The sequence below is a fragment of the Sinohyriopsis cumingii genome, chromosome 2, assembly GCF_028554795.1.
Source record: "Sinohyriopsis cumingii isolate HCF-2022 chromosome 2, ASM2855479v2, whole genome shotgun sequence".
Taxonomy (NCBI): Eukaryota; Metazoa; Mollusca; class Bivalvia; order Unionida; family Unionidae; genus Sinohyriopsis; species Sinohyriopsis cumingii.
The window spans coordinates 27,474,408-27,502,301 of record NC_142962.1 but is presented as its reverse complement, the minus strand read 5'-3'; the positions used below and the strand labels follow the sequence as shown (position 1 = coordinate 27,502,301).

At 38.3% G+C, this 27,894-nt stretch overlaps 1 protein-coding gene across 1 annotated transcript in view; it reads right to left on the bottom strand.

Moving 5' to 3' along the window:
• Positions 1-27,894, bottom strand: part of LOC149804526 (ectonucleoside triphosphate diphosphohydrolase 5-like) — a 91,088-nt gene that overhangs the window by 20,891 nt on the left and 42,303 nt on the right. Inside the window, exons 10-13 of the mRNA XM_089941103.1 lie at positions 22,897-22,984; positions 14,823-14,977; positions 12,684-12,737; positions 2,799-2,905 (exon numbers count right to left, since the gene is read on the bottom strand). Coding sequence (XP_089797229.1) covers positions 2,799-2,905; positions 12,684-12,737; positions 14,823-14,977; positions 22,897-22,984 — 404 coding nt within the window. The remainder of the gene's footprint in view (positions 1-2,798; positions 2,906-12,683; positions 12,738-14,822; positions 14,978-22,896; positions 22,985-27,894) is intronic.

Below are 27,894 nucleotides of genomic sequence, written 5' to 3'. Positions count from 1 at the left end.
CCAAAAAATGGTGTGGCTGTTATGTTTTTTTTTCTTCACAAATGCTGTCATCATAGATGTGTCTATACTGATTTAAATTCGATCATGAGCACTCAAAATTTTAAGTTACTGAATTTTAATATCGTGGTGTTTGCACAAATTTACAGTGGGAACTAAATTAGTGCAGAGTCCTGAACTCTTGAGTTCTGTGCAGAGATATGGAATCCAAGCAGAATACATCCAGAAATGTAGAGGTTTTCAATCTTGGATTTAGTCTCCCCACCGTGTTTCACACTGATATGCATATTCACAGAACATTTGTATAGTAGTAGGAAAAGTAAGTGAGAAATTTAGATACATATCATAAACAAGACAAACAGTATGTGGGGGGAGAAGATCATAAGAACAGGCTGAATGGAGAAGTATAATAAAAACAATAATGAGTAGAAGTGTGCCTCTTTTTTATGTGTGCAATATTATTTTCTTAGCTTCAGTAAGAAATTTCATCAAAAGGAAGACAATAAAGGGTGTACAGTTAACTAAACCAATATGAATTTAGCTACTTAAAAGATGTATCAAATTGATTTTAACCTTCTGGTATGTTTCTGTCCATTCTGGTAATATGTCAACTGAATCAGTATGGTTGGAAAAAATATTTGGCAAATTTCAAAAATTAAAAATCTTTTGGCAGATTATGATTATACCCTACTTCTGCCTGAGAGATATGAATAATTTTATTTCTTGGTTTGTTGATTGTGGTTGTTGCTCAATTCAAATGCATCAATGAAAAACATTGATGCATTCTCATACTCTGTTACAAATATTTATTACAGATGCATATCATCAGATATTGGTGAATATAGCTTGAATAAATTATAACAGTTCTAGTTGGAACAATGAACGTTGTTAAGAGAAAATTTAAGTGAGCTAAAATGTAAACTTTTCGGCAGTGTGGGATGTAGGATTGCTGAAAATTTTTCCATCTCATATGCTCACCATGAAAATTCCATTTGCACCAACTGATGATGACATTTAGGTAACTGTCAGAAAGGCATAATTGATGATATTCTAAGGTCTACAAAAATTACTAGAGTCAAAATTTATAAATTCATACAGCTGTGGCAAAAATGATTGACTAGTACCTTTGCTGCTGTTGCCACAGTTGATTAGTTGGTTGATTCAGTTTGGTTTGATTTGGGGTATTTTGGTGATTTTTTTACAATATATTAGGTGCAGGAAGAACCCCGAAAGACTATATATGGCAGCCAGTTTTACTGCTGAAGAAAATCCAAGTCCTTTTGAGACACCAAACACCACTTAAGTAGAACCACTGACCTTCCACAAGTAACTGGCAACATTCTCATTAGCACATTGGAGGCAAGTAATCACATGACAAGCATCTTGTACCACTGCCATGTAAGCCCCTCAGTTCTGTATCACAAGACAAGCATCTTAAACCACTCTGCCATGAAAGCCCCTCAGGCCATAGGTATAAGTCTCATATGAAAGACTAGAAGTGGGAGATAGAACCTGTGACAACTGGATTGAAAGTGCAGAATGTTACTCCTAGGCCATCAGTGATGATTATGATGCTGTTGACTGCAATGACATTGATTTTATGAGTACTCTCGGAAAAATGATTCCTTGACTTTCATCCATTTTTTTAAATCTATGATATAAAAATGTTTGACTTGCTATATTTTTTTTATAACTTTATATTAGTCTTGCAACAAGATGTAAAAATAAGACATCGGTGACTGAAAAAGATGTTCTTACAAGAAATGATATAGTGTAAAAGTAGACAAATGATGCGACATCACCTCCACAGGCATCATTGTTTTTTTTCTGACAAATCATATAAGTTTACCAAAACATTTATTGGAAAAAATAATAACAATGAATCATAGAATCTGACCACACATTTAAAGTAATACAAGATTCAACTATTATTCTAATCAAAAGCAGCATGCCTGAGAACAAAGAAAAATAGCAAGACATATTGATCACTTTAGGAAACAGTTTAATAAGGATACAAATTCATGATTTCTGTATTAGAATAGAAATATCTATTCTAAAATCTGTATTCATGGATGTTAAATTAGTAGGTATTAAGGGACTGATCAGCGACATCTACAAATAATAAGCCACTATGAAAATCTGTGATTTCACAGTATCAGAGACATACTTGGCTGACAGACAAACAAACAAAATGACAAAAGACTGATTATAATGAATGAATACAAATAAAAATATGCAGTAGATTATGTGATGTATATGAATTCACTAGATTACCTCCAGCCAGCTGTCATTTAAATCGCTTCTGTCCCCAACCCAATATTAAAATCACTTCTACCGCCCACTAATCCATAGCCAGAAATTATGTTAAAAAAATATACTTCTGTAGGGGGCAGTGTTTCTCAATTAAAACACATCTGACGGTGGATCATAATTTTTTTTAATGGCTTCTGTTGTGGGTTGGTTGAATTTGAAAGTGCCTTCCCTCCCGGGGGTATATGTTTTACTGGAACAGCCCTAAATGTTACAGAAGTTTTTTGTTTTCATTATTAAACCTTGCATCCTTTCCAACTTAAATTCTGAAAATTGGAATTCAGAAGTAGCTCAGCAGCCACAGATGAAGTTGCAAACCAAATTGGCAAGCTTCCCATGGAAGACTACGTAACAGTTTCAAAGACAGGAGATAAATGAAAACCTGGAATGATCCCAGTGGGTCAAGTAATGACAATCAAAAATCCCACTGAAAATGTTAAACTTTTTTCTCTACCATTATGCTTACAAGATGTGGATTAGTGAATACTCACATGAATTAATTTATCTCTCGGTAGTCGGTAGCCATGATGTAAAACAGAGTATAAGTAGGTAAGATCAATTGAATGGAATGGTCTTTCTAAATCTGGATTTCTGAATGCTGAAAAGTAAAATATAATTCTTTTACAATGACATTCATTTTTTGGGGAATATTTAACTACATGACATAGAAAGATTTCACTGACACCAAATGTAAAATGGTTACATAAAAAAGTTTTTCCCTGCTTACAAGGCTATCTTTTTGGCAATAAACATTTGGTCTCAATGGCCAGATCTTGTGATGTTACTAAACAGTTACATCAACTAATGAAATTATTTGATGCAGAACAAGTTGTCCTCTCATAAGATGGGGTGTGGGTCTTTCTTGAATGGGAACTTATGTGGGGGGAAAACTGTATTATGTCAAAATTTATAGTTTAACCACCATAATCTGCTTTTAATTTATCTGACTGCTGAATTGATACCATGCTGCGCTGAGAATAATTCAGTTCATTTTCTTCAAAATCAAACCTGTTTTATATCTGCTTGTCAGTCAATCTGATTATTTACTGGTTGTTGTTGTTGTTGTGGGGTTTAACACCATTTTTCAGCACACAGTAGGCTATGCATGGCAGCCAGTATAAATGGTGGAGGAAAAACCCGGGAAAACACTGGGAAGAACCACCGACCCACAAGAAGCTAGTGGCAAGCTTTCTCACATACCCACAATGGCCGAATCCTAGACTTGAACCCATGCAGAGGTGAGATGGCAGTGATCCGTAATGGAGAGCGCTTTAGACCACTCAGCCACTTGGGGCCCCGATTATTTACTGGAAACTTCAAGATCAATTATATCAGAGACTAATGAAGATAAATGCATTTAATTTTTTACTCTAACTTCTCTGCTAGTAAAATATCTTTATGAAAAGTCTGCAAGCTTTTGAATGGGTGCTGCTGCAATTTCAAACAATTTACCTTTGGGTAAATATTGGAGTATATTACCTGAAAATTTGTAAAATTTAATACAAGGACCATTAAATCATAAACTTCACTTGTCTCCAAAAAACATGATGACCATTGAAAAGGTTGCAATTGTAAATTTAGACTAAGATATCGAAGTCTGACATAAAAATGTCTTACTTAATATGCAAAGTTTTATTATGGATGGGCAAGGTCCCTTATTCTCTAAACATCTCTAAAAATAATCTCATTCAAATCTTTTTTTAAAAAAAGATAAAGAGTCCCTCAAAGAGATTGACACTTTACTGGGCAAATAGAAATCAAAATAAAAGCATGATCTTCCTTGTAATTACTGAGTGTTGAACCTATCTCTGATATTCTTCCTTGTAATTACTGAGTGTTGATCCTATCTCTGATATTCTTCCTTGTAATTACTGAGTGTTGATCCTATCTCTGATATTCTTCCTTGTAATTACTGAGTGTTGATCCTATCTCTGATATTCTTCCTTGTAATTACTGAGTGTTGATCCTATCTCTGATATTCTTCCTTGTAATTACTGAGTGTTGATCCTATCTCTGATATTCTTCAGCATCAATAAGACTTTCAAATTTGCTGCTGTAGCAGACATATTAGATGTCAGATTCACACCATTTTCCTTTAGTACCAAGCAGACATCATTTGAAGTTTTCATTTTAAACCCCATGTCAATATGGCAATCTATCTTGGGTGAGTAGTGACAGCAAGATTGTCAAGACAGCCATCATGACACCCCTACTACATGTATGACTAGAACCATTTTCATTTAGGACCAACTAGTTATCATATGTTGGCTAGTGGTGAAATTCCCATGTTGTTACAGCCATCCATTTTGGAATAGTAATAACAATATTTTCAAGATGGCCATTTATTACCAAACAGACACCATAAGAACTTTTCTGATGAAAATCCAATGTCAAAATGATTTTCCATATAAGAAGAAAACTGAAAAGATTTTCAACATGGTCACTGAAGTGATCATACTGAATGTCAGATCAGCACCCTTTTAATGTAGGACCAACATCACATTGTACATTAATGAAAATGACATAACCATTCATTCAGGGGAAGTTGTGGTAAGATTTTAAAGATGGCTGCTGTGGTAACCATATCTGACATCAGATCATCACCATTTTCATTTAAGAGCCACTAGACATCATTAGAAGTCATCTGGTGAAAATCCCCATGTCAATACGACTTTCCATCTAGGAGAAAAAGTGATAACAAGATATTATTGATAGCTGAAATGGTGGTCATTTTTGGACATCAAATCAGTGCCACTTTAAGACCAACTAGACATAATGATAATTTTTTTTACTAAAAACCCATGTTGATGCAACCATCAATTAGGGAAATAGCAATAACAAGATTCTCAAGATGGCCACTCGCAGCAATACTGGATGTGAGTGGCACCTATTGCATATATAGGAATATAAGACCAACCTGACATTATAAGAAGTGTTCTGGTGAAAACCCAATGTCAATATGGGTTTTCATTCCAATGGGGCAGTGATAATTAAATTTTCGAGACCGATGACATATGGGACCTAACCTGGCACAAGTTTCATTTTATACCAACTAAATATCATATGTAGACTATTTGTAAAACAAACCATGTTGATATGACCATCCTATTAGAAGAAGTAGTAGAAACAAAATATTCAAGATGGCCACTGTGGTGGTCATATCAGGTATCTGGTTGACACCATTTTCATTTAGGACCAACCAGACATCATAAGAAGTCTCTAAGTGAAAACCACATCAATTGAAGAGAAGTAGTGATAACGAGATTTCCAAGTGACACCACTTTCATCTAGGACCAATTACACCAAGGGATGACTGCGTGTGTATAGTTTCTTCTATGTAGTTTAAGAGAAAGTGACAACAAACTTTGGCTAACTTGATTATAATGAAGGTTTCAGACCATTACAATTTTCAGCTGGATTTTCATGTTTAAATCCTTCTTAGAATAAACAAAATCATACATCCTAAATAAAACATCTTAACCACACCACAACATTCAATTTCGACCACACATCATTTGAACTAGTCCAAACCACACTCACACCAGTTCATTTTTTCTGCCTATCCTGCCCTCCTCCTAGTAGAAAAAACAAGCTGGCTGACTCTCTCTTTTTGGAGCAGTTTCCGAATCTCCTGGACTATGGAAATTCGATAGGTGGCAACGTGATCATTCTTGGAGATTTCAACTTTCACTTTGACTGTCCCGGAAACTCAAATACATCAAAACTCATAGATTCTATTAATGTTTTCAACCTCAAACAGTCAGTTAACCAACCCACCCATAAACATAGTCACATTTTAGACTGGATTCTTCACAGACCTGTTGATAACATTCTACAGTCCTCCCTGGTATCCCATGACCTGGCATCAGATCACCTCTGCATTATATGCCATCTTGACGTATCAGGCCCTAACCCTTCACCTTTATCTGCTACTAAGAGAAACCTCCGTATGATAAATAGAACCAAACTAATGCATGACATCCAAGCTAACCTAACAACTTGCTTACCTCCTACTGCAGAACAACTCGATAACTGCCTGCATTCATTGCTTGACAAACATGCCCCAGCTACCAAGTGCAGAGTATCAATTCAAAAGTGTTCTTCATGGTATAACAGTGTTAGGGGCCAGCTTTGCACTGCTAAAAGAGACCGCTGTAAAGCTGAGAGGCTCTGGCTTTCCACCAGACTCACTATTCATAAGCAAATCTATGAAGCCGCTAAGAAGAATGTCACAAATATAGTCTATGCAGCAAAATCAGCCAACTACACTACTAAGATCATGGAAAGTTCCAGCTGCAAAGAGCTCTTCGAGATTACTAAAGCTAATGTCAAGGAACAAATCTACACCACTTCCAACTACCTTCAATCCAGTCGACCTTCCGGACATGTTTGCAAATTTCTTCTGTGACAAAGTACAAAACATCAGAGATAAGCTTAACACCACAATTTCAACTGACTCGTCGTCACCATACAGTTGGGATACAGAATTTGAGCGGCAACCATTAGCAGCATTTGAACCTGTCTCTATGGATTTTGTACGTACAATCCTGAAGAAGAGTGCATCAAAGTCATGTGAACTTGATCCAATTCCAACATAACTGCTGCTTGAGTGCTTAGATCAAGTATTGCCTTCACTAACAGATGTTATTAACACCTCTCTCTCATCTGGGGAATTTCCATCATTTTTCAAAACTGCCATTGTAAAGCCTCTGCTGAAGAAACCAACACTAGACCATAACGATTTAAAGAACTACCACCTAGATTCTAATCTCCCATTCATATAAAAAAATCTTAGAAAAGGTTGTTCTATCCCAGCTTGTATCTCATCTAAATTCAAACAGTCTTTTTAGCAATGTACAATCTGCATATCACCCTTGCCACAGTAGTGAAACTACTCTTCTAAAAGTAGTTAATGACATTCTCTCTGCATTGGATAGCGGAAAGATTACAGTCCTCACCCTCCTTGATTTGTCTGCAGCATTTGACACAACAGACCATGATATATTACTTCACCGTCTCCAGCATGTATTTGGCATTCATGATACAGCCTTACTGTGGTTCAAGTCCTACTTGGTCAACAGGACACAAATTGTATATGCAAATGGAACACACTCCAGCCCAGTTGATCTATGTTGTGGTGTTCCACAGGGGTCTGTTCTTGGACCTGTTCTCTTCATTCTGTACACTCATTCACTCTAAAGTGTCATAGATCATAATCCAGTGTCTCACCAATTGTACACTGATGACACCCAAAAATACAAATCTAGCCACCCAACTGAAGTTGATGCTACCATCCAAGGTGTAGAGAGGTGCATTTCTGATGTGAAATCATGGATGACCTGTAACAAGCTGCAGATGAATGATGATAAAACTGAGGCCATTCTGATCACAACACAAAGACTTTCTCATTCACATCCTTTACTTCAAACAATAAATACCAGCAACACCAACATTAAATTCACACAATCAGTACGAAACCTAGGTGTTACTCTGGACAGTACTCTCACATTGCACCAACATGTCATGAACATATGCAAGGCTGCATATCTTGAGCTGAGATGCATCAGCTCAATTTGCAAATAACTTTCAGTGGATGCCACTAAAATACTTGTGTGTTCATTAGTACTTTCAAAACTAGACTATTGTAACTCAATTCTGTCTGGTTCATCTCAATATCTGCTCGAGAACTTCAAAAAGTTCAAAACACAGCTGCTCGGTTCATACTTAGAGTACCACGATCAGAGCACACCTCCCCACTGCTTTGTACCCTACAATGGCTATCCATTCAATCCAGAATCAAACACAAAATTTGTTCTCTGTGCTATGTTTCACTGTCGGACTCTAGTCCAACATACCTATCCGACCTCACCCATGTGTACACACCAGCAAAATACTTACGCTCCTCTTCTGACAGTCGTATACTCATTATTCCCACTATGAAAACAAAGTCATATGGACAGCGTTCTTTTGCAAACAAGGGCCCAGCAACATGGAATGAATTGCCCAATGATCTTAGACACAAATACACAGTGATCACATTCAAGAGGGCTCTCAAAACTCACTTATTTCGACTGCAAGAACAAACTTAAAGACCTAATAATGTTTCCTACCTTAAATATTCTCAGCATGTTTTTTTTTTTGTTTTCTAATTTCATGGTGTTTGTTTTTGTAATCATATCATTATATGTTTTTTATCGTATAGGTGTTGTCTAATGTTGTAAAGTGCTTAGAGCTTCTAAAGATTAGGTGCTGTACAAAGTCCTCATTATTATTATTATTATTATTATACATGTGTACCATCCTGATGACAATATCACTTTAATGAAGATATGCATAGCAGTACATCACCTACTGTCATTTTACTGTCCATCAGGCTACTGTCATTTTACTGTCAATCAGGCTCATGTCATTCTTTTGTCCATCAGGCTACTGTCATTTTACTGCCCATCAAGCTATTGTCATTCTTTTGTCCATCAGGTTACTGTCATTCTTTTGTCCATCAGGCTACTGTCATTCTTTTGTCTATCAGGCTACTGGCATTCTTTTGTCTAACAGGTTACTGTCATTTTACTATCCATCAGACTACTGCTAATTTACTGTCCATCAGCCTACTGGCATTCTTTTGTCTATCAGGCTACTGTCATTGTTTTGTATATCAGGCTACTAACATGTTACTGTCCATCAGGCTACTGTCATTCTTTAGTCCATCAGCCTACTGTCATTTTACTGTCAATCAGGCTACTGTAATTCTTTTGTCCATCAGGCTACTGTCATTTTAATGTCCATCAGGCTATTGTCATTTTGCTATCCATCCAGCTACTGTCATTGTACTGTCCATCAGGCAACTGTCATTCTTTTGTCCATCAGGCTACTGTCATTTTACTGTCCATCAGGCAACTGTCATTCTTTAGTCCATCAGCCTACTGTCATGTTACTGTCAATCAGGCTACTGTCATTCTTTTGTCCATCAGGCTATTGTCATTTTGCTGTCCATCCAGCTACTGTCATTTTACTGTCAATCAGGCTACTGTCATTCTTTTGTCCATCAGGCTATTGTCATTTTGCTGTCCATCCAGCTACTGTCATTTTACTGTCAATCAGGCTACTGTCATTCTTTTGTCCATCAGGCTACTGTCATTTTAATGTCCATCCAGCTACTGTCATTTTACTGTCAATCAGGCTACTGTCATTCTTTTGTCCATCAGGCTATTGTCATTTTGCTGTCCATCCAGCTACTGTCATTTTACTGTCCATCAGACTACTGTCATTCTTTTGTCCATCAGGCCACTGTTATTTAACTGTCTATCAGGCTACTGTCATTTTACTGCCCATCAGGCTACTGTCATTTTACTGTCCATCAGGCTACTGTCATTTTACTGTCCATCAAGCTACTGTCAGTTAACTGTCCATCAAGTTACATTATTTTACTGTCCATCATGGAGGTTACTGTCATTTTAGTGTCCATAAGGCTACTGTCATTCTTTTGTCCATCAGGATACTGTCATTCTTTTTTTCATCAGCCTACTGTCATTTTACTGTCCATCAGACTACTGTCATTTTACTGTCCATCAGACTACAGTGGTCCCCCTCTTGAACTGCCCCCCTGACCAGTGGCCACCCGCTCCTTACGGCCAGAATCTGTTGGCACCGACGAGTTTGTGTTCCAAAGTACCCCTCGCGAAAGGCCACCCGGCTAACGCGACCAGCAGCCAGCATATTAGTGCAATAATATAAAATTTACCCCTCACAGGCGGCCGCATTTTATTTGAATATGTATCCAGAACCAGTATTTTATTCATAACGTGTGTTAAGTAATCCGATTTCTGTTTCCCGATGTCAGGTTTTCGTTACTGAAAGAAGTGTTGAGTAAAGTACATGTACCACTAAGGTTAATATTATATCATTTATGCCTCACTAGAAGCCAAATTTATTCCATAAAAACCGATAAAGACTCAAATTTTAATCCATACAAACGGGTAAGTACATGTAATCCAATTAGCCTTACTGCTGTGTTATCATAAGATGTCCGGTTTAGTCACTCTGATAATTGTTAAGATTACAATTATTGAACAGTAGTAACAGCTGAGAAGTGGCAGTATCAATGTACAATACCCAAGTCAGCAGGAAAATGGTTTGACAGCCTTTATGGCTTCCCTTAGTAAGATGTTGAGCTTGTTCACTTTGATAATTAGTGGCTATTACTACTGACAATAATTGTCAAAATTACGAATCCTAATGGCCGCCAGGTCAAATCTGCGTGGACATATAGAAGCCGTTTTGGCTTCTCTCACTTAGCGTAAAGAAATGTATAAAAACAATAGGGTACCAGACTGCGACTAATGAATCATGTGACAAGATCACTTCCTTTAAAAACACACGGCAATTTGTTTAGATGCATACAAAATTGTTTTATCAGTATTGTAGTTGGCAACGTGAATAACTTACTGCAAAAAGATCAACATGTCATCGAGAAAAAGAAAAACTCTCAGTTTAGAAGAGAAAGTGAAAAATTAATTCACCTGACTGAAGGGGGGGGGGGGTCGAGGATCCTTGCAGAAAACTGATGTCGTAAAGACTCAGATGAACAATATCGTGAAAGATAATGAAACAATTCTGCAGAAGTGGGAAGGTGAAATGGACGGAGAAAGGAAGATTGTTTGAGCCAGGAGACGTCTGTATCCTGATTTGAATGACAAGAAAAAGCAACAATTTTGTCAGCTGAATTGGGATATGACGACTTTACCACAAGTAACGGATGGTTGCACAGATTTCAAGTGCAACACAATATTAAGTGTTCTGTCCTTAGTGGAAAATCAGCTGATGTTAATAATGAAGTTGTCGAAAACTGGAACAAAAGACTAAACGATATATGCAGGGGATATGACAGCAAGGATATTTTTAATTGTGACGAGACTGGTTTGTGTTTTAGACTGTTACCAACAAAGTGACAGATGATGTGATCTGGAACATAATTATAAAGACAGTTTTAAAACTATATCAATGGTTATTGATAGCATTCTTTTGAAAATGATGACACAGTTTGTTTTACATTTATTTCACAACATGCATGTGATTTTTGAATGAAAATATTAAATGTTTTAGAATTAAATGTATTTGTGACTTTCTTCATATGTATTTACTATTCGAATTTGTCATCCCCCTCTAGAAAGGCCACCCTCATTATAAGGCCACTTCCCTGCTGCATTAGGGGTGGCCTTATAAGAGGGAGACTACTGTACTGTCATTTTACTGTCCATCAGGCTACTGTCATTTTACTGTTCATCAGACTACTATCATTTTACTGTTCATCAGACTACTGTCATTATACTGTCCATCAAGCTACATCATTTTACTGTCCATCAAGCTACATCATTTTACTGTCCATCATGCTACTGTCATTTTTCTGTCAATCAGGCTACTGTCATTTTACTGTCCATGTGGATACTGTCATTTTACTGTCCATCAGGCTACTGTCATTTTACTGTCCATCAGGCTACGTTATTTTACTTTCCATCTGGGAAGCTACTGACATTTAACTGTCCATCATGCTACTGTCATTTTTCTGTCAATCAGGCTACTGTTATTTTAATTTCCATCAGGCTACTGTCAGTTTACTGTCCATCAAGCTACTGTCATCTTACTGTCCATCAGGGATCTACTGTCATTTAACTGTTCCTCAGACTACTGTCATTTTACTGTTTATCAGGCTACTGTCATTTTACTGCCCATCAGGCTACAGTCATTCTTTTGTCCATCAGGCTACGTTATTTTACTGTCAATCAGGGAGGCTAATGTCATTTTACTGTCCATCAGACTACTGTCATGTTACTGTCCATCAGGCTACTGTCATTTTACTGTTCATCAGACTACTGTCATTTTACTGTTCATCAGACTACTGTCATTTTACTGTCCATCAGACTACTGTCATTTTACTGTCCATCAGGCTACTGTCATTTTACTGTTCATCAGACTACTGTCATTTTACTGTGCATCAGGCTACTGTCATTTTACTGTGCATCAGGCTACTGTCATTTTACTGTCCATCTGGCTAAACATGAAAAATAAACCATACTATAAATACAACACAAATTAGCAATTACAACAAAAGTTGCTCAGTTCTATATGCAAATTCTGACCTCATGTTGATCTGCTTCACACTTTTAAAACTGTATCAATTTACTGCTTCACACTTTTAAAATTGTATTGATCTGTTTCATGCTTTTAAAATTGTATCAATTTACTGCTTCACACTTTTAAAATTATATCAATTTACTGCGTCACACTTTTAAAATTGTATCAATTTACTGCTTCACACTTTTAACATTGTATCAATTTACTGCTTCACACTTTTAAAATTGTATCAATTTAATACATACCAGCTTTAGCTGCTTCTTTAAACTGCCCCACAGTTATGTCCCCTCCATCACTACCTATTGGCACAAATGAGGCAAGAAAGAATCATGTTAAAATAACATCTCTGTCAAACAAAATCTTAATAATACTTTTTAATAACAAATATTACTGTCATCTATAATAATAATTCAGAAATCATCATCTAAAAGTGAACCACGCAGGGAATCAGTCATTTTGTGTTTTCTATGAAACCTGCATTATAATGTGCATTTGTAAAACTTCCTTGATGCAATGTTCAATTACAACAGAATGCTTGTTCCAGGGCCCAATGTGCCAATTCAATTTAGTTTAACAACCATTCATGTCAAGCCAAAGAACTCTGAAAACAGACATGCCATGAGAAGAGCTATGATACCTCTAATGACATGACTTATATTGCGACCAGCAGTTTAAGGGTGACTCACTGAATACAAAAAGTATAATGCGCAGCATACATTTTCATATGTACAGCTTTAAAAAAGGTGTTCTCAAACATCACTCCAAGTGTGCAAATTAGTATAAATTTTGTACAAATCATGCAATCATGCACCCTGGCAGCATTGCTGCATTTATATGAATGTAACAACTGGGAGGCTGAGAGGTTTATGTGTACCATGATTGTGTAAGTATTATCAAAGAAACACACTGTACTATAAAAAATTGGTTTCTTTTTCAAATACAATACCCAATCCTAATAATAGGAAGTAGAGGGGATATAGCCAATTATCCTGGAGAGACAATCTCTTGCTTTCTAAGAAATATGCCTCTGAATATGATGCAGATCTGACATCAATAGTGTTTCATAACATTTGTCTCTGACAACAGAACGCATCACAGAAATAACATAAACCTATTCATACTATATTACTGATGAAAATCTTAAAGATAATCCATGTTTTCAATCAAAAATGCTTCAAGCCATCTCATTACAATTCCAGATATAATGAAGATTTCCTTTAATATGTAATTGAGCCAAATCACTTTGGTTCTGAATTATATGTGCTGAATACATTTTTTTTGTACTCCAATTATAGGTATAAATACCAAATTGACTATCAAGAGGAAATATATCACTGAATACAACTACAGCTACAAGAACTTTAAAATCATGTCAGAGATTTTGATTGCTTTCTCAAAAATAAATATAAACCAGTTTAGTTTGCAGGTCAATGAATAACAAAGGTAAAAACACGGATATATGTTTCAGCACTTGATATCACAAAATTTAATTTTTTAATTCATCATTAACTTTAGAAAGCTCATGACACACTTTCTTTAGAGAACTGCTTGATCACAAATTGTGAAGCATGTCAGCTGTTTTTATTGCCACCTATTGACAATTAATCCAAATGACAGTCAGGGTAATCATGGCACCATGGTTATTTCCAAACACCAGTTTCTGGTACAAGCAACACATTCTTTATTTTATGTGCCAACTTGGAAGTTTTTTTATTTTTGTCCACTTAAAAACAACTTGTTTGATGTTTGGAATTTCGGGTGATATTTAACTCTATTACAAATTCTGAAAATATGGTTTCTAAAAACATTTCAAAGATCCAATTATTTAGGTTAATTACCACAAGAAATAAGTGTATTAGATAATGATATACATGACTTTCTGTGGGGTTTATTATCAGTATAAAATATCCTCCCCAACAAGGCTTGATTTTAATGAAGATTCTCTAGTTGTTAGGCAAGATGTTCTGGCCTAAGGGAGGTAACTGCTATAACCTGAGTGCATTAACAACTGTCTGCATAGCCAACAATGGCAATTAGGGAACTTGTGATGCACACTAATGCTAAAATTCTGGCCAGTTCTGAGACTTTTGATGCATACTAATGCTAAAAGTTTGGCAAAAAGAGTTAGGTTCATGAGGTAATAAATTTATTACCCTGGTGTACAGATGGTTATGACAAGAATGAACCCCATACATCTTATGCCTTTGGTTCAATGGGTATAGCGTTCAAAATTAGTCACAATTTTCCATACACCCAGGTAAAATAACATGTAACTAATGATAATAATTTTGCTATTTTCATTATAACTTTCTGAACGTATTTTAGTGCTGCTTCTAATTTCCAAATGAAACAGATAAGAATGATGCTGACTGCAGCATACTTACCTATAAGCTTGGCCTCCAGCGCGTTATCAAAAAAGTAGGAAAAGATGTAGATTGTTCTTGAGCCCAATTCTTCAACTGGTTTTATGGAGTTCTGGACCAAAGATTTTGTCTGATGTTGACAATGTTCATATCCAAATTCATGTGTCTTTCCACCACTGAAATACAGGTAAAACATGTCAATACATACTAAAACCATTTGGTGAATTGCTAAAATAGAGTAAAACATGTCCATACAAGCTAGACCATTCGGTGAATCACTGAAATAGAGGAAAGCATGTCCATACATACTACAACCATTTGGTGAATAAATGAAATAGAGTAAAGCATGTCTATACCTGCAACAACCATTTGGTGAATCACTTAAGTGGAATAAAGCATTTCTGTGCGTCCTAAAACCATTTGGAAAATCGTTGAAATATAGGTAAAACATGTTCATGCAAGCTAAAACCATTTTGGAGAATCACTAAAATAGAGTAAAGCATGTCTATATATCCTAAAACCATTTGGTCAGTCAATGAAATAGAGCAAAACATGTCTATACATGCTACAACCATTTGGTGAATCACTGAAAGAGTAAAGCATGTCTACACATCCTAAAACCATTTGATGAATCACTGAAATAGAGACAAGCATGCCTATACATGCTACAACCATTTGATGCATCAGTTTCAATATCATATCTTATTCAGTATAGTCACTGCTGCCATTGACAAGCTTGAAATTCACAATTTATGGTAAGCCTTACCACTCAACTACTGAATATAGTTGCTTTCAGACAGGGGAGGAGTGTAGTTGGAGAGAGAAAGAGAGAAAGAGAATGTGATTCTCAAGCATACCACTCATGTTGTTTAGCATACCACTCATGGAAGTGTGACTTTAATTCTTCTTTAATAAGCGATTGACCTATGGTTGTTGGCTGCATTGGCTTCCTTTGATGTTGAGAACTCAAACGAAAACATGACAGAAGTGATTAATCTAGATTTTTTTTTTGTGCTCATGGAGATGCAACTATTGTTTTAGTGTTCTTGGCTGCATCATCTTTGACTGACGTTATTCACTTGGTTGAAAACACGGTGTCAGTATTGAAGTTGACAGGTCTTTGATTTGTGCTCATACATGTGGTAGTATAGCTTTAAACATTAAAGTGACTGCCATTTGCGTCAGCATAGTGTTATTCTTTTGTATTCTTTATTTTGGGTATTTGTAGAGGTCAAACCAGGAAATTAAATACCTACTAATATGCAAACTTTGAGAGGCAAAACCACGAATTTATGTACTTATGAAAATGACTTTTTTAAAAACAAAACCATGAAAATTGAGCCCAACGAAAAGCAAATTTTTAGTAAATTATGTTTCTCCGAGAATACTTACCCGATCACATTAACGTTAGGAATATAAGCCTGCTACCTCTCGAATCCAGCCCTACTAAAAGACGAAAATTCGTCTTTTCGGTCTATCTTATATAGACCAAAGGGCAATAACTCTTGCCCCTTACCTCCCCTTGCCACTGCCAGGTGTCGCTAGTTTTTTAAGCTGAGCGATATATATTATACGAGGATGCTCACATAGCGGGGTGGTTGGGAGGGTTTTTAAGTAATGTGATCGGTAAGTATTCTTGGAGAAACACAATTTACTAAAAATTTGCTTTCTCCTTCAAATACGTTCCCCGATCACATTAACATTAGGAGAATAAGTAATAGGAGGAGGGAATGCTGAGCATCCTACCTCCACCCCGGGTACCTTCTAGGGAATGATGGCTGGATTCCCCATTTGAACGATAACCCGTTCTCCTAATTTCATCAGCAACACAGCCTAGGGTCATGTGATATGTGACCCCTATTTACGGTTAAGAAGATAGTTATTAAAATCTTCTTACCTACGAAATTTGACTGGCAAATCCAGCGAAGCTGATAGGCTGTGCTGATTGTTTTAAATGGGTCTGGTGGTCAACTGGGCTGCTGACACCGGACCTACCAGATTCAAAGTTTGCCTCTGAGAAGCCAAATCTCTGAGATAAAAACTGGAGAAGGTTGACTCTGCATGCCAGCCAACAGCTTCTATTACATCTCGGATCGAAACACTGCGTTCGAATGCTAGGCTCGCCGAGATTGCTCTAATCTCATGAGCCGTAATCTTCATGAGGTGACTCTGATCTTGTGAGACCTCAGAGTACGCTGAGCGTATAACCCACTTCAGCCATGAAGCAAGGGCTTGAGGGGTGATATCCCATTTACCAGCTTTGACCGGAAGAAAGAGGCGCTTACGTGTGTCCCGACACGCCTCTGTGGATTTTAAATAGTGCTTGAGTGCATGAACAGGATCTTGCATGGCTGCTGCTCTTGATTTATCTATGGAAGACAGTGAGCGAATGACAATTCTTTGATTGCCAATGGATGGTAACCTATTTTTGGCTACAAAGCCTGGCTGCGTCAGGAGGACCACCAAACCATCTGATCTGAACTGAAGAAAGTTCGGGTCACTGGAAAGGGCATGTAACTCGCTCACCCTGCATGCTGAAGCTAAGGCTATCAAGAAACATGTTTTGTATGATAGTAGCTTTAACAAAGTGTGGCCTAAATGTTCAAATTTGTCTGAATTGAGCCATGTTAAAACCCAGGACAGATTCCATTTTGGAAACAGGGTGAGGGATTTTGGTCGATTGAAATCAAAATTGGCTAAAAGATCTGATAGATCTTTGTTATGCCCAATATCACATCTACCATGATGGTGGAATGTGTCTAATATCATGGAGCGGTAGCCTTTGATAGTAATTGGGGCCAACTGTTTCTCCTCGAAAAGCCAGAGAAAAAAGTCGGCCAGTTGACAGATTGAGACACTCAAAGGGACGATGTTATTGATATGGCACCAGTCCCTGAAAACACGCCACTTTCCCTTGTAAGCCTTCAGAGTGGAGGGCCTTCTTGCTCTTGAGATTCTCTCCACAATCGAAGGTTTAAATTGTTTGTCTCGCAAGGCTGCCCGGACAAGAGCCAAGCGTGAAGAAGAAGACGTCCAGGCAGGGGTGGAACACCCGTGACCGCGGTTGTTTGAGAAGATTTGGGCTGGTTGGAATCTTCCTGGGTAGATCTATCGCTAGATCAAGTAGATCGGTAACCCAGGACTTGTTCCATCTGAGAGGGGCAATCAGAATCATCCGACAGTTCTGACCCTTAACCTCTGGATTATTTTTGGTACCAAAACCGTGGGAGGGTAGGCGAATGCCCACAACCCCTCCCAGCTGATTGACAGAGCATCCACATCCTCTGGGTCTGGAACCAGAGAGACGAAGGTGGGCAACTTGCGATTCCACCTTGTCGCAAAAAGATCGATCATTGGATACCCCCAAAGTGTGCAAATCCGAAGAAAGACTGACTGATGGAGTGACCAATCCGTGTGAATGACTTGACCTTTCCTGGATAGAGTGTCGGCCAATACATTGAGTCTGCCGGGAATGTGTCTGATTTGTACGTTGATGTAGAGGTTGTTGCACCAATGTAGAAACTGTCAGATCAGAATGCACAGGTCTGGTGATTTGGTGCCCCCTTGTTTGAGGAGGTAAGTCATCACCACAGAGTTGTCTGACATAATGAGGACAGTTTTTCCTGAGAGTTGATCCTTCCAGAAATGAAAGGCATTGATGACAGCCCTCATTTCTAAAAGGTTGATGTGGAGAGGCCTCTCCCCTGGCTCCCATGTGCCGCTGACTGTAGCGAAGTCCGGCAACAGGTGGGCACCCCAACCGTAGGTACTGGCATCGGTACATACTGTTATCTCCGCTTGGGGCATCTCCAGAGGAATCCCCGTGGACAGCCAACCTGGGTTGTGCCACTGACTCAGGAATGATCGTATCTCGGGCGTGATCATTATTGTTTGATTGAGGGGACTTGAAAAGGGGCGCCATTGTGCCAGTAACGTCATTTGTAAGGGACACATAAAAAGACGGCCAAGCGGGATCAAGTCCACCGCCGCACTGAATAATCCGAGGAGTTGCAAGAATTCTCTCGCTGAAATCCACGTCCTGTTGAAAACGGACTCGACGAGTTCGACGATCCAGATTACGCGAGCGCGAGGAAGCCGTACCAGATTCAGATTGGTGAGAAACTCCATACCCAGATGGACAAAACGCTGAGATGGACGGGGATCGGACTTTTTCCAGTTCACGAGAAAGCCTAGATGATCTAAAAGTGCTAAAAGATCGTTTCTGCCTTTGAGCAGAATAGAACTTACCATATGTTTCTGGAGGATGTCGTCCAAGTACACTGCTATCCCTGTAGATGAAGTCGAGTGGAACAGGGTGACAATGCAATCCATAACCTTGGTAAAAGCCCAAGGGCTGATGTTGAGGCCAAAGGGTAGGACCCGGAACTGATAAACCGCAGCGCGGTAAGTGAATCTGAGAAATTTCCGTGACGCAGGGTGGATAGGGACGTGAAAATATGCATCGGTCATATCTAGACTGACGGCATACTCGTCCCGCCGGATGGAAAGACGGATTGATCTCGCCGTTTCCATCTTGAATTTTGGTGGTAAAATGTATTGGTTGAGGCAACTCAGGTCGATGATCGGCCTCAACTTGCCATTTGCCTTCTGGATAAGAAACAGCCTGGAATAAAACCCCGGCGATTGTGGGTTTTCCACAATCTCCACCGCCCCTTTTTCTATTAGCGACCGTATCTCCTGTTGTAGAAAGGTATCCTTCTCCCGATCGGACAGTACGTCCGTGAAGAGAGGAGAGGAGGACAGGGGAGGGGGTTGGATAAATGAAATCCGAAGTCCCTCCGAAATGACCTGGATCACCCAATCGTTCTGAGGAAAAAAGGTGGTCCAGTGGTCCTGAAATTGCAGGAGGTGGCCGCCCACAGGTAGGCTGTCCACGGGTGGTGGAGAAGGTATGTCAATTTTTAAAGTTAGGAGGCTTGAAGACGGAGAAACTTTGTTTCTTACCGCCTCTGTATGGTTGCCTCCTAGCTTGATTAGACTGTTGTCTCCTGGCATTGGATTGGGATCTATACTGCACGTTTGATTGTAAGGATCCCTTGTCCCTGGTCCGCTAATCATCCCCCCGCTGCGGCAGAGGCTGATTTTTTCTAAACGCCTGCGAGGGCTGGGCGGCAAGTTGAAGGGGCAGTTCCTGAGCTGCCTGCTTCCGAACTTCTTCAATTTTTCCTCCAAAGAGTAAAGGCGACCCAAACGGAGTCATCCGTAAAGCCAGAGTATGATGGGACTTGAGCAACGTGGACCGCAAACATGCGTCACGTCGTATCAGGTCTAAGTTGGCAGAAGCAGTCAACGCATTAGCCATGGAATGGTGAGCTGCCCTGTTAATAACTCTAGCAATCCGGGCCATCGCTTCCCAAGCGTGGTCATTGTCGGATTTTTCTGTGAGTCGGAAAATGGCTAATGAAGCCAAGTCTAACATTGAAGACGTAGCGACTACATTCCGGACTAGCTTTGACGTGGCATGGAACACATTTTTGTCCACTTTGTAAAACAGTGGAGCGGACAGGTGAACTGCTGCCATATTTTTGTCCAGGGCCGGAAGATCTGTACTGAAGGCATCTGAATGAGTTTTGTACCAGCGACCCGAGAACATCGCTGGTATTTGGCTTTCTGAAAAGAATGCCTTAGCATTCCCCGGATCACATATTCGTCCTGATAGACGATCGGTGATCTCCTTAATTTTTGCCGACTGGGGAAGGAGCCGGAAGGATGGCGTCTCTTCCTCCCCATCAAGATCTACAGACGCCTTAACTTTGTAGTCTTGAGTGGCAGTAGGAGGTGGAGGGCATTCTGAAATTGCCAACACCCTATAAATTTCTTCCACTGCCGCCTTGAAGCCAAACTCAGTCCGTTCCATGGTTGGATCTGTGTACGGCTGATTTGCAGGAGTTTCATCACCCTCACTGTGTGCCAAGTCGTGTTCTGTAATAGCTTGCATTTCTGGATAGAGCATACCAGGTGGCATAGATGACGTGATTCCGTCATCCTTAACACTGTCACTAACTCTCCCTTGTGGATAAGCCGTGAACATATGGACGGCCGGCCCTGCTGGCTGGTTTGTCTGGCTTGTGGTCAGTCTGAATGTTGGCGATGGTCCTGCTATCACTGGTACCGGCTGCTCCAATGGCCTGGCTGGACAGACAGATTTCTCACTAAAATCTCCGCCCTAGTATTGGTATGTTGCCGGCGGTACAGCTTGACGGACGGATTTATCATTAAAATCCCCGTAAGTCATGTTTGGTCGGATCGTTTTACCAATAGGGTCCCCATGCTGGGACGGTTGGACGGCCGGTGACGTAGAGGTTGTATAAAGAAATGAATCCGATGGATCCAGTAAAAACCCCATGCGTCCTGACTTACAGGCCCGAAGGCCATGCTCGGACATGCGGGGGGACTTACGCCCACTGGGCAACCTAAAATTGGGGGAACATTCCCCCAAAGAGTCAGACAAAGCTGTGTTAGCGAGCGAGGGAAATAAGGGTAATATCTGGCCTGATGTCAATAGCTGCGTCGTTGTTTCCTGGACCAAACGACACATCTGTTCAAAGTTGGACTGTTGTACCCTGTCAACATTATTTCCCTCCATTGCCGCTGATGTTACTGTGGCTGACGGTTGCAAACGACGAACTTTAGGTGGAGGGGGGACCCCAACGTCCCCCACAAGGCTCGCAATGGAGGCTGTCTTCGGATGTATACTGAGGACATCAATGCTATCTTTCTTCGACTTATTCCGTCTATCCCTCCCTTTTGCTGCCTTCTGGACTACATCAGCCCACATTTGCTCTGTCCAAGTATTACACACACTGCATGGTATAGATGATGTACACTTGGTACATACAATACAAGAGTCATGGTTGTCTTCTTTTGCTTTGAACTTTTTGCATTTCATGCATTTGGTTCATATTTCTACTGAAACGACACAAGAAAAGAAAACAAAGCACAAATTAGCAATTCAGCATGTTATTAATTCGCTAATACCACAACTGTTACTAACGGAGTAAGCGAAATTAGTCAGTGTCGCGTTAACTCTTAATTAACAACACGAGTTCGGCGATAGCGTGTGTAACATGGTCTTCAGTAAACGAAATCCGTAAGGGTGACAAAGTCACTCAATTTTGAGAAAAATTGTTAAAATAATGTATACAACCTTTAGAAGAATGATTGTCCAACGCAATAAATCCAAATTTAACTTCGGATGGTCCAATTTAATGCTAAGATGGCTTGGATTGTTTGGAGGTATAATGTATGTGTTATCAGTACAAGCGAAGCTTAAAAACTAGCGACACCTGGCGGTGGCAAGGGGAGGTAAGGGGCAAGAGTTATTGCCCTTTGGTCTATATAAGATAGACCGAAAAGACGAATTTTCGTCTTTTAGTAGGGCTGGATTTGAGAGGTAGCAGGCTTATATTCCTAACGTTAATGTGATCGGGGAACGTATTTGAAGGAGAAATAAATGATACTACAGTATGTATTCTGCAGGCTGAACAAGAGATAAGATCTGAGCTCAAGTATAAATGTGTATTTTGCAGGCTGAACAAGAGATAAGATCTGAGCTCAAGTATAAATGTGTATTTTGCAGGCTGAACAAGAGATAGGATCTGGGCTCAAGTATAAATGTGTATTTTGCAGGCTGAACAAGAGATAGGATCTGAGCTCAAGTATAAATGTGTATTTTGCAGGCTGAACAAGAGATAAGCTCTGAGCTCAAGTGTAAATGTGTATTCTGCAGGCTGAACAAGAGATAAGCTCTGAGCTCAAGTCTAAATGTCTATTCTACAGACAGAAATAAAAAGTGATAAATAATGAGCTCGTCTAAATATGTACTCTGCAAGCTGAAGTAAAAAGATATAACCAGAAAGTGAGCTCAGTCAAAATGTATATTCTGCCGCCTGAAACAAGATAACAGATACAACATAATGATTACTACTGCTTATTATTTGTGACGAAATGTAGCCAACAAGTACTTATAATTTTCTATGTCACTGTCACAGAGAACCCACAGTAGATCAGATACCATGCTGCATAGTCAAACACAATTTTCCTCAAGCCCTAACAATATACAGAATCTACTTACTGGATTTTATACTCCTGGCCTCCAAAAGACCAGTGACCAGAATAGCCAGGTGGGATGCAAGGACTCGATAAGTCAACACTTTCTGAACCTGAAAGGACATGAGACATATAGATAGCTGGAAACGTTAAATCTATAAAACTGCTCAGAAGTAATTGTGAAAGCATTTACATCTATTATACCTCAATCATTCCTGCAAAATGAATCATTTACAGGTACTGTACCTGAATCACTCATTGCAAAATGAAGCATTTACAGGTACTGTACCTGAATCACTCCTTGCAAAATGAAGCATTTACAGGTACTGTACCTGAATCACTCCTTGCAAAATGAAGCATTTACAGGTACTGTACCTGAATCACTCCTTGCAAAATGAAGCATTTACAGGTACCGTACCTAAATCACTCCTTGCAAAATGAAGCATTTACAGGTACCGTACCTGAATCACTCCTTGCAAAATGAAGCATTTACAGGTACTGTACCTGAATCACTTCTTGCAAAATGAAGCATTTACAGGTACTGTACCTGAATCACTCCTTGCAAAATGAAGCATTTACAGGTACTGTACCTGAATCACTCCTTGCAAAATGAAGCATTTACAGGTACTGTACCTGAATCACTCCTTGCAAAATGAAGCATTTACAGGTACTGTACCTGAATCACTCCTTGCAAAATGAAGCATTTACAGGTACTGTACCTGAATCACTCCTTGCAAAATGAAGCATTTACAGGTACTGTACCTGAATCACTCCTTGCAAAATGAAGCATTTACAGGTACTGTACCTGAATCACTCCTTGCAAAATGAAGCATTTACAGGTACTGTACCTGAATCACTCCTTGCAAAATGAAGCATTTACAGGTACTGTACCTGAATCACTCCTTGCAAAATGAAGCATTTACAGGTACTGTACCTGAATCACTCCTTGCAAAATGAAGCATTTACAGGTACTGTACCTGAATCACTCCTTGCAAAATGAAGCATTTACAGGTACTGTACCTGAATCACTCCTTGCAAAATGAAGCATTTACAGGTACTGTACCTGAATCACTCCTTGCAAAATGAAGCATTTACAGGTACTGTACCTGAATCATTCCTTGCAAAATGAAGCATTTACAGGTACTGTACCTGAATCACTCCTTGCAAAATGAATCATTTACAGGTACTGTACCTGAATCATTCCTTGCAAAATGAATCATTTACAGGTACTGTACCTGAATCACTCCTTGCAAAATGAAGCATTTACAGGTACTGTACCTGAATCATTCCTTGCAAAATGAAGCATTTACAGGTACTGTACCTGAATCACTCCTTGCAAAATGAAGCATTTACAGGTACTGTACCTGAATCATTCCTTGCAAAATGAAGCATTTACAGGTACTGTACCTGAATCACTCCTTGCAAAATGAAGCATTTACAGGTACTGTACCTGAATCATTCCTTGCAAAATGAATCATTTACAGGTACTGTACCTGAATCACTCCTTGCAAAATGAATCATTTACAGGTATTGTACCTGAATCATTCCTTGCAAAATGAATCATTTACAGGTACTGTACCTGAATCACTCCTTGCAAAATGAATCATTTACAGGTACTGTACCTGAATCATTCCTTGCAAAATGAATCATTTACAGGTACTGTACCTGAATCACTCCTTGCAAAATGAAGCATTTACAGGTACTGTACCTGAATCATTCCTTGCAAAATGAAGCATTTACAGGTACTGTACCTGAATCACTCCTTGCAAAATGAAGCATTTACAGGTACTGTACCTGAATCATTCCTTGCAAAATGAAGCATTTACAGGTACTGTACCTGAATCACTCCTTGCAAAATGAAGCATTTACAGGTACTGTACCTGAATCATTCCTTGCAAAATGAATCATTTACAGGTACTGTACCTGAATCACTCCTTGCAAAATGAATCATTTACAGGTATTGTACCTGAATCATTCCTTGCAAAATGAATCATTTACAGGTACTGTACCTGAATCACTCCTTGCAAAATGAATCATTTACAGGTACTGTACCTGAATCATTCCTTGCAAAATGAATCATTTACAGGTACTGTACCTGAATCACTCCTTGCAAAATGAATCATTTACAGGTACTGTACCTGAATCACTCCTTGCAAAATGAATCATTTACAGGTACTGTACCTGAATCACTCCTTGCAAAATGAAGCATTTACAGGTACTGTACCTGAATCACTCCTTGCAAAATGAAGCATTTACAGGTACTGTACCTGAATCACTCCTTGCAAAATGAAGCATTTACAGGTACTGTACCTGAATCATTCCTTGCAAAATGAAGCATTCATAGGTAGGTTTATGATCTGGATTTTTAATGTAGCTTTAAAACTTTTTTAGTCATATCACTATGATGTCTGCTGGCTTGGCAGTTTATAGTGATGTCTAGCATTGGGGCATCATGCTGCAGACATATAGCATCATGTCCTGTCCAGTCACATTATCCTGACACCAGGCTGACCAGTCACAGCACTAACCTCTTAATGCTGAACGCCAAGTGAGGCAGCTGCTAGTACCATTTTTATAAGTCTTTGGTATGACTCAGCCTGTGTTCAAACCTGCGACCTCCTGCATCCAAGGTGGATGCTCTAACCACTCAGGCCACCGGAGTGGTAGCATTTATGGGTTTATACCATAATCACTCCTTGTAAAAAGAAGCATTTATGGGTATTATACCTTAATCAATCTAAATCACTCCTTGCAAAAATAATCATTTACAGGTATTATATGTGAATCACTCCTTGCAAAAATAATTATTTACAGGTATTATATGAGAATCACTCATTGCAAAAAGAAGAAGTTACATGTATTATACCTGAATCACTCCTCACAAAAAGAAGCATTTATGGGTATTACACCTCAATGACACCTTTACCAGTACTATTCTTGTACATCTTTATCACAATACTTTGGCCAATTACTTTCAAGTTAATCCAATATGAGTCAAGTGTAATTAATGCATATCAACATGACTGATTTGAAACATTTTTAATTTATTCAGTTTGCAAGTGCCTGGGGAGACAAGTCCTGTTTGAATGTCATAAAAGCTTCAAGCTAATAGACTATTTCATCTTTCTATGTGTTGACGAAAAATGAACCATACTAGCACAATATTCATTAATCTTAACACAGTGAGCTTTTTATCCAAGATTATCATTTTACATTAACATTTGAAGAAACTTTACATCTGGGGAAGATGGAGAGTTTCAGTCTTAAACCTGAGAAAAATATATAATCTTTCTGGTTTGTGTTTCTCTAGCAAGCAAGAACCAACTATAAACATTAAAAAATTTAAAGAGAAATTCACAGTTTGATTGTTAAATAGCTTGACTGCAGTATTCACTGGCACTGACTTAATATGATTTTGCAATAAATATATAAGCTACAGTACTTTTCTTTACCTGGCCAAAAAAATGACATTTTAATTGACAATTAAAATTATTTTTCAAAGAATTAAATTCCACACAAGAAATAAAGATGATATTATTATTATTATCATCATCAATATTATTATTATCTGGGGTAATCATGTTCAAAATAACCAACTGCATGAAAGAAAAAGACACTTAATTGTATGTAAAACCTCTCATTACCAGCCACTCATGGGAAAAGCAAAACTTGACATTGCAAATGATAACTGATGTACAGGGTCACCTTTTAAAATTTGTTATGAACAAATACTATGCAATGAAAATTATTATTATTATTATTGTTATTATTATTATTATTATTGCATGTATTATTATTATTACTGCATGTATTATTATTGTCAATATTGTTTTATGTGCACTGTACAATAAAATCATAATTATAGGTATATGTTATCTCAAAAGATTTATATTCCACACAAGGTTACTGTATCCTGCCCAGTTTAATCCATCCAAAAAATGACATCAAATAGGTACACCAATCTTAGTTCACATTACAAAAACATTATCTAGATCTGTCAGATCAAAAGACAGTCAGGCTTATGCAAGAAGACTGTGATGAAAAAAAATCAAAAGAAGCAGTATATGGCTATTTTGTTGTGACCCATGAACTGAAACATCACCTGCCTTTACAAGACATTTAGAATACTGAATGACTCTGACCCTAATGAAAATGGATTATTTTTCAGTGCATGATAGGCTATACATGGCAGAATGTATAAATGGCAGGGGAAGAACCCATAAAAACCTCAGTAAGAACCACTATCCCATGATAAGCTACTGGAGAGCCTTCTCACGTGATCCAACAAGGTTAAACTGTGACTAGAAAAGAAAGAAAAAGTGCACTTTACTATTGTTTGTGTTTTAATTTTGCTTGTTTGTCTGCCTTTTCTACATTTAATTTTGAAATACTGCTGAAATAAAGGGTTGACCATTGTTACAAGTCTCTGCTCTTAAAATAAGTAACAGAAAAGAGTGAAGACAGCAAGCTTTGTAAAATTTAACAAATAATTTATTTCCCATGAATAAAAAGTGAAAAATGAGAAGAAAAAACTTAACGGCATTGCAAACTAAATCCAAATTGTAATCCAAGAATTAAAATCACAAAACCTAGTAATAAAAAGTCCTGAATGAAACTGAGCTGAAGTCCCAATGAGATCCAAAAGGCGACGACGTGGGTCTTATAGCCTTCAAAGTACTGATGTGTCAACAGTCTCTTGTTGAATCACAGAAATATTATTCCAGGTTTGAATTCAGAATAAATTCCAATGAATGTATTTATCCAACAATTTGTCAGAGAACTTTTGTATTTCCAGAGAAAATAATCACCTGAATTCAATAATTTGAAAAAGAAAAAAATTCAGTTCAAACTGGACACAACATAATAGAACTTAAAATGCCAGATGTTAAAGCACAACTGATAAAATATTCAGTCACAAGATAATATAGTTCTCTGCTTGACCTCAGGTCACAAACTAGCATTTTCTAAAAACAACCATTACCGAATGGAAAATAACTTTCTAGCACGATTTAATGAGCCTTGT